This window comes from Mercurialis annua, linkage group LG7 (genome assembly GCF_937616625.2).
Source record: "Mercurialis annua linkage group LG7, ddMerAnnu1.2, whole genome shotgun sequence".
Taxonomy (NCBI): domain Eukaryota; kingdom Viridiplantae; phylum Streptophyta; class Magnoliopsida; order Malpighiales; family Euphorbiaceae; genus Mercurialis; species Mercurialis annua.
The window spans coordinates 22,598,626-22,607,099 of record NC_065576.1 but is presented as its reverse complement, the minus strand read 5'-3'; the positions used below and the strand labels follow the sequence as shown (position 1 = coordinate 22,607,099).

The 8,474-nt window shown below is 40.0% G+C and overlaps 1 protein-coding gene across 1 annotated transcript; it reads right to left on the bottom strand.

The window, feature by feature from the left end:
• Positions 1–2,032: 2,032 nt before the first annotated feature.
• LOC130014829 (uncharacterized) lies at positions 2,033–3,040 on the bottom strand. Its single transcript, XM_056103774.1, has 3 exons — positions 2,957–3,040; positions 2,760–2,867; positions 2,033–2,473 (listed from the first exon to the last, which is right to left on the bottom strand). Exons 1-3 carry the CDS (start codon positions 3,038–3,040, stop codon positions 2,033–2,035), a joined length of 633 nt encoding a protein of 210 aa, XP_055959749.1.
• Positions 3,041–8,474: the final 5,434 nt, after the last annotated feature.

Genomic DNA, 8,474 nt, shown 5'->3' with positions numbered 1-8,474 from the left:
GCTTCGTAACGTTTGTAACCCGTTTAGCTTAAATCACTAAAAAGGTGAAATGTTTGGATTTTTTTAGTAACTTTAGTAAGAGTTTGGCTTAAATCGCTAAAAAGGTGAAACGTTTGGTTTTGTTTCGTAACGTTTGTAAATTTTCGCTTCAATCGTGAAAGAGATGAAATGTTTAGATTTGTTTCGTAACATTTTAAATGTTTGGCTTAAATCGCTAAAAAGGTGAGACGTTTGGATTTGTTTCGTAAGGTTTGTAAACGTTTGGCTTAAATCGCTAAAAAGAAGAAACGTTCCGCAACGTTTGGATTTGTTTCGTAATGTTTTAAACGTTTTTTTAAATAGCTAAAAAGGTGAAACGCTTGGATTTGTTTCGTAACGTTTATAACGTTTAGATTTTTTTATTAACGTTTTAAACGTTTGGAGTGGTTTCGTAGCGTTTAAACATTTATCTTAAATAGCTAATACTGAGAAACGTTTGGATTTGTTTCATACCGTTTTTAAAAATTTAGCTTAAATAGCTAAAAATGCGAAACGTTTGTAAACGTTAGGCTTAAATCGCTAAAAAGGTGAAACGTTTGGATTTGTTTCGTGACATTTTAAATGTTTGGATTGGTTTTGTAATGTTTTAAATGTTTGGCTTCAATCGCTAAAAGGTGAAACATTTGGATTTGTTTCGAAACGTTTGTAAACGTTTGGCTTAAATCGCTAAAAGGTGAAACGTTTGGTTTTCTTTTGCAACGTTTGTAAACATTTGGTTTAAATCACTAAAAAGGTGAAACGTTTGGATTTGTTTTGTAACGTTTGTAAACGTTTGGCTTAAATCGCTAAATAGGTGAAATGATTGGATTTCTTTCATAACGTTTTAAACGTTTGAATTTGTTTCGTAACGTTTGTAAACGTTTGGCTTCAATCGCTAAAAAGTTGAAACGTTTGGATGTGTTTCGTAACGTTTGTAAACGTTTGGCTTAAATCGCTAAAAAGGTGAAACATTTGGATCTGTTTCGTAACGTTTTAAACGCTTGGATTGCTTTCGTAACGTTTTTAATGATTAGCTTAAATCACTAAAAAGGTGAAACGTTTGGATTTGTTTCGTAACGTTTGTTAACGTTTGACTTAAATCGCTAAAAATATGAAACGTTTGGATTTGTTTTGTAAAGTTTTTAAATGTTTGGCTTAAATTGCTAAAAAGGTGAAACGTTTAGTTTTCTTTCGTAACGTTTGTAAACGTTTGGCTTCAATCGCTAAAAATGAGAAACATTTGGATTTGTTTCGTAGTGTTTGTATATGTTTGGCTTCAATCGCTAAAAAGGTGAAACATTTTGATTTGTTTCGTATTATTTTAAATGTTTTGATTTGTTTCATAACGTTCACTACTAGATAGCAACAATTTTACGACGGAATTTTCCGTCGCAAATCGCTCATATTCTGTCGCAAATTAAATTTTGCGACGGAATTGCGACGTAATACATCTGTCGCAAATTGCCTGGTCGCTAAAAACTTAGCGACCAGAGCGTCGCAAAACTGGCGACGGACAGGCCGTCGCCTTTTTCCAAAATCCGTCGCCAGTTCGTCTCCCCTAAAAATGAAAAAGGAGACGAATTAGCGACAGATTCATTAATTCGGCGACGGATAAATATCCGTCGCAAAATCCAAGACTTTGCGACGGATGTTTGTCCGTCGCAAAATTCGAAACGTCCGTCACAAAAGCCAGGACTTTGCGACGGACATTCTGTGGCAAAATGCCATTGTTTGGAGACTAATTTAATGGAATTTGCGACGGAATATCCGTCGCAAATCCATCCCAATTTCGACAGAAATTTTCTTTTTTTTTTTCGTTTCCCTTTTTTATTAACGACGATTATAACCTATAAAATCTATTATTTGCAATTCACATTAAAACTTAATTTCCGAAAAAGAACGCTGTCATATAAAAACATGTTATAGTTTACATATCATAACAAAATGTATAAAGCAAGAAAATAAAAAATGTATATAGTGACTAATACAAAATGTCAGAAATACAAACATGACACTACAAAGTCGGAGTGTCGTCATCGTCTGAAGGACCTGGGGGTGGGGGTGGGCGATACTGCGGAGGAAGATTCTGCATCATCTTCGCCATCTCAGCCTGAATAATCTCGGCCATCTTCTCATTAGCTCTCGCCTCCTGGGCATGGAAATCCTCCATCTCGGTGGTAATCTGGCGCAGTCCATCCTGGATCCCTGCCTGCACACGCCGCTCGATCTCCTCGTCAGTTCGCTGTGACTGTGTGGACCTGGTCCTCGCCCTACTAGACGTCGTCGTATCCACGTACGCACTAGTCGCTGAACCCAACCCGTAGACACGACGCTTCTTGTTAACGCCCTCGATATCCAAAAACAGTTGGGTCTCGTCGACTTCCGCTGTGCTAGAAGAACCACCATCTCCGGTCGGCGGCTGCGATGCAGCATCAAGTCTCTGAGCAATTGCATCCTACAAAAAGATTGAAAAACATATCACATAACGGCTAAAAACGTATAACATATGAAATGTAAGTATAATTCCTAACGAATATTCAGCAGCATTTCCTCTATAATTTGATCGACACCCATTTTTCAGGGACATCCTGCAAACATATACATTTCATATACAACCCACCAGCTGTTAACACACCTAATCTAGCATTTACAATTTAAATTAAAACACATTTTACACTAATTTAATCTAACACTTGAGTAAAGTAAAACAACTGCTAAAATTATATAGGTTCATGACTTACACTCATGTCATGGGCCCTCTTGTCTATCATGACACCCTTGTCAGCTTTTGTGGAGTGCATCCGAGTATACAGCTCTTTTGCGGTAGGCTTGCGGCCGAGCTCTTCAGCCTAAAAGAAAAATATTATAGCTTGTTAGTTCATTAGAAAATCAGAAAATAAAAGATAGTTATAAATAAAAAAGAATTCTAGAAACAAACCAACACATCCATATGTCGGATGGCGGAACGGGATCCCCCTGTATGGCGTACTGGTCCGGAGCCGGCTCCAGCAGGCTCGCTCATCCGATTAGCGCGAGCTACATCGGACTTCTTCTTCTCGTCCTCTGACGCCCAGCAGGCCTTCCAGAAATCCCAAATATCTTGGCTGATCGAGGTATGTTTTTCGTCCTTCTCTCTCATCCTGTGAATAACGTCCTTGTATCGGTTGGCAGCATGCGTCATGAATACACCTTTGATGACGTCGTCGCTGTAATCCGCCGTATCCCACCAGTATTCCTTCTGCAAAACATAAACACCAAGTTTGAGTTAGTAATTTTGCGTTAGTCTACATTCAAAGTTTAAAATTAACAATTTATTACCTTAAATTCCTCCCAATAGAAATCTGTCTGCTCTGCAGTCAGAAACCGCCAGGCTCGCCCATTCTCGAACCAGCACTTTCTAAAGATCTCCCGCATAGACCAGGAGATTGGTCCAGAGTTCAACAGCCTCTCCCTGCGAGGTTAGAGTAAACTTTTAATTTCTATAGTAAAATGATTAAAAAAAATTAAACTAAAAATTTACATTCTTACCTGCTCGCGTCTGGGAAACACAGTGCCCTCCCCTGGGCATCCAGCTCTGCAGGGGCTATCCTGGCTGTCGGGGCTGAACAGGGGGTGCCGCCTCCACCTCCTGCTGCTGACCCTGAACAGGGATGTCCTCAACAGGGGCACGCACAGCTGGGTTACCCCGACCACGACATTTAGCTGGGTTACCCCGACGTCCCCGACCTCTAGTCGGATAACCTGAACCACCCTGCCCTCTCATACCTACAGACATTAAAATACATTTTGTTCCACATATAACAATTTAATACATTGTTAAAAAATACATTATAACAAAACATTATAGAAAAATATATCATAAAAAAATAAATTGTTAATTGTTAACAATAATAAATGAATACAACTAAAACTGCAAAAAATATCCAAAACGTCAGTCAAGTTGTTCTTCATCTTCGTCTGATGAGGATGGCGGATATTCTTCTTCTTCATTTTCAACAGGAGGGATTTGCAACGCATTTTCGTCTGCCACCTCATTCAGGTCAGCTAAATTTGTGGGATTGTCGTCCGTTTCAACTATAAGGGTATTTTCTTCAATGTCCTCTTGAAAGGCCGGAATAATCGCATCGGGCATGTCAAGTTCTGATCGTGCCTTAATTTTGCAAACTGCCCACCAATTTACTTTGTCCCGACTTCTACTTGGATATGGAAGGTAATGAACTTGGTCAGCCTGTTCTGCCAAGATGAATGGTTCGTATTTATTGTACATGCGTCTGTGATTAACATCTACCAAGTTGTATCGATTGGTAGTGTATGTGCTTGTATCCGTAGGGTCGAACCATTTGCATTTAAAAATGACGGTCTGCTTCATTGGTAGAGCTGGATACTCTAACTCAATTATGTGCGTTAACACTCCATAAAAGTCATTTTCACCCTCAACATATTCTGTTCCCCTTACGCAGACACCGCTATTCATTGTAAGTTGATCCTACCCATATTCCTGAGTAAGAAATTTGAAGCCGTTTACATAGTATCCCTTATATGTGGTGACCTTTCTACATGGTCCCTTTGCGAGACTCAGAATAAACGGATTAGTACAGACAGTTGGATTTTTCACCTGTGGGGAGTTAGAAATTTGTAAGATTTATAAACCTTATTATAAAAATGAAAGTCCATTGTTATAAGATACATACATATTGTTCGAACCAAGAGGCGAAATCACTTTCCAGCACTCTTTCAATTTCTGTTTCACTTATGCCACTGTTCCTTTCGCGCAACCCGGCCACAAAAACCATTTAAATGGAAGAGGCCCAAACTACATCAAATTCTAGCAAATATGTGAAATATTACACTATATTTAAATGCTTACTTTCGATGATCTTCGATTTCGGAACAATTCAGAAGAACATAGGTCCGAGCAGCAATGATCTCATCGTCTTCAAGATATCTCCTACCGCTACCACGCAACGGCTTTCCCTTAGGTTTTAAAATTCCCAGTCTCTCGGCATCGTCATCGATATCCGTATCAGAAGTTTCATTTCTTCCCAAACGCACGGGTAACATCGGATCACCTTCAGCAAAATAATAGGATGCAAATTTAGCGATTTCTTCTTGCAGATATCCACTACTAATGCTCCCTTCCACCCTGCCTTTATTAGTGACCTTTTTTTCAATTTCCACAAATATCTGTAACCGGATATTATTATTAGTAAGCATTTCCTATAATCATATATATATTGAACAGATGGATTTGAGAAAAAACCATGACTAATTGATTACCTTTCAAATGGATACATCCAGCGATACTGAACCGGTCCTGCCATCATAGCTTCATACGGAAGATGCACGGGGAGATGCTCCATAGAGTCAAAAAAGCTGGGTGGAAATATACGTTCCAACTTACACAGGATTTTTGGCATCTCAGTTTCCATACGGTATAGATCTTCTTGTGACAGTGACGTGGAAGTTAACTCCCTGAAGAAGATACTTAACTCTGTTAGAGGCTCCCACACGTTTTTCAGAAGTAGCTCCCGAAGGGAGATTGGCAGAAGTCGTTGCATAAAAACATGGCAGTCATGACTTTTCATTCCATGCATTTTCAGCCCCTTTAGATCAACACATCTAGACAAGTTTGACGCGTACCCGTCTGGAAACTTTATTTTCTGAATCCACTCAAGCAAAACTCGTCTTGAATCCCTATCCAAAGCATACATTGCCTTTGGAAATCTCCCAATTGCCGGATCTTTAGCTAACCCTGGCCGATCACAAATGTCGTTCAACTCTTCACGAGATTTTGCATGGTCTTTTGTTTTCCCGGTGACATTGAAAACGGTATTAAAAATGTTATCGAAGACATTTTTCTCAATGTGCATGACATCGAGATTGTGATGTATTACATTCGTTCTCTAATAAGGCAAATCCGAAAAGATACTTTTTTTATTCCACCCATGATCTTTTGACAGTAAAGAATTAGTAACTTTTGCACCAGGCTCAAATGCCTTCTTAAACCCTAGTCGATCAATCTCTGCTAACAGTTCATCTCCAGTTCTCACCCCTGCAAACCTTTTGCCGATCTCTCGTTTCCCCTTACGGAAATCAGTAACATTTCGACGGAATTGGTGATTCGGATGCAAAAACTTGCGATGGCAATCAAACCACGTTGTTTACCGCTTTTATCCAGTGTGAATGCATCGGTGTTTTCCATGCAGTACGGGCATGCTTTTCTTCCAGTAGTGCTCCAACCAGACAACATAGAATAAGCGGGAAAGTCATTTATTGTCCACATAAGAGCCGCTTTTAGTTGAAAATTCTGACGTTTATGAACGTCATATGTCTGGACTCCACATTCCCACAGTTGGTTCAACTCTGCAATCAGCGGCTGTAGGAAGATATCCATTAGGTGTTTCGGGTTTCTAGGCCCCGGTACCAAAACCGTTAAAAACATAAACTCATCCTTCATGCACATGCCTGGGGGAGATTGTACGGCGTCAAAATAACCGGCCACGAGGAATACTGCTGCACAAAATTGGTAAATGAATGGAACCCATCGGAGCATAAGCCTAATCTGATATTTCTCCCTTCATCGGCAAACTCAGAATGCAGTTCACTAAAACGTTTCCAAGCCGGAGAGTCGGACGGGTGGCACATCTTATCACCATCCATCTCGTGGTCTGCGTGCCACGTCATATGCCGAGCAGTGGCTTTCGAAGCGTACAACCTCTGTAGCCTCGGAGTTATTGGAAAATAGAACATTTTACTATATGGCACGTTAGCCTTTCTTTTTGTGGATTTTCCGTGGGTCACAGGTTTCCACCGCGCATAATTACAAACTTTTCAGTGCGTTAGATCCGCGTCCTCCCCCCAATAAATCATACAGTTATAGAAACAACAGTCAATAACCTCAACCGGCAACCCCAAACCTTTGACCAGCTTCTTAATTTTAGTAAAATTCGTTGGCATCTTGTTGTCCTCCGGGAGCAACTCCTGTATCAATCCCCAGACGTCGTCAACTAAAGCTACTAAACCCTTATGCCGACACTTGATCTCCATCACTTTAGCAGATGCAAAAAATGGAGAGTGTCTGCTATTCCCAGGCCATATCTCTTCTTCAGCCGCACGCATCATATCATAAAATTTTTGAGCTTCAGCATTCGGGAGTTCATCTTCAGCAAACGTTATTTCTGGACCGGCCGCATCAAGAATCATTCTTTGAGCGGAACTGAACTCACCTGGCCCCTCATTTTCATAGTCGAACTCAACATCCTGCTCTAGTAACTGTGCAAGGGGTGGGGGATTCAAAACGCTCCCCTCGCCATGAAAAACCCATACTTGGTAACCTTTCACAAACCCATTCTTCAATAGATGGAATTCCACCTCATCGACATCCCGATAGCTTGTATTTCGACAACCTCTCTTAGGGAAGGGGCATTTTATCTGTACTCCACTCATACAAGCCGGATGCCGTAATGCAAACCTGATAAACTCCTTCACATGCTCCTTATACCCTGTGGTTAGCGGCCCGTTTGTGTGGCTCCTGTACATCCAACTGCGGTCTGTCTCCATTTCTGTAGCGCGGATAATTAGAGGTGGGGTTTTCACTCGAGATAAGCAAAGTCAATGTAATTGACTGCTGAAAAGGTAGGGCCCTATCCCATTCGCAAAACAGGCGCCCCGTAACTCGGCCACGATATATGCCTAGCAACGGAGAAAAATATTCGGCAGCCTTCCGGCGTCGTTCTCCTTTAGTGCGATATTTAGTATATGTTTTGTAACGCTAATTATATATTCCACGAGGAATAAGCGTTACAAAACATATACTATACATCGACCCGGAGAACAAACGCTGGAAAACAACCGAATATTTTTCTACCGCTACTAGACATATATGGTTTTTCGTGATCGAGTTACGGAAGCACCAATTTTGCGAACTGTACAAACTGTACAATCCTGTGTTGTTCAATCTCTTGAACTCACGGGACGGGAACTCTATGGCTAGGTTTACGATTTTATTCGGTGGGAATAAAATCGAGGTTTATTTAGGTCGAATATTGTAAATAAAAGCTATTTCAATTAAAATAAATCAAAATAAGCGATAAAACCTACTTGTTGAAGGGCAGAACCGCATATAGAAGGTGAAACGCCCGGATCACTCAAAACAACGGTGCGCGGCTATCAAGGGCTATCAGCGACTGTCAGACCTGTCATGGTAAATAAAAACACGTATTAATTAATAAAAATTCGGCAGCACTTCCACTAAAAATGAGCATCACCCATTTTTCAGGGAAGTCCTGCAAGCAAATCACAATACATTTTAAAAAATAATTACTTATTGATCAATCACGACCAACAATACCAATACCAATTATAACACTATAATAAATTATTCAAAATTATAATATTAAATAAATTAATCACACAAATAACCAATTTATAATTTAATCAACCTACAATTTAACAAT

What these genes read in the sequence shown, in the direction of transcription:
- LOC130014829 (XM_056103774.1), bottom strand. Translation starts at nt 3,040, where the DNA reads ATGAGCGAGCCTGCTGGAGCCGGCTCCGGACCAGTACGCCATACAGGG. An exon ending in TCCGACATATGGATGTGTTG is followed by an intron (nt 2,868 to 2,956) that starts GTTTGTTTCTAG and finishes TTTTTCTTTTAG; the next exon opens with GCTGAAGAGCTCGGCCGCAA. An exon ending in AGAGGGCCCATGACATGAGT is followed by an intron (nt 2,474 to 2,759) that starts GTAAGTCATGAA and finishes ATCTTTTTGTAG; the next exon opens with GATGCAATTGCTCAGAGACT.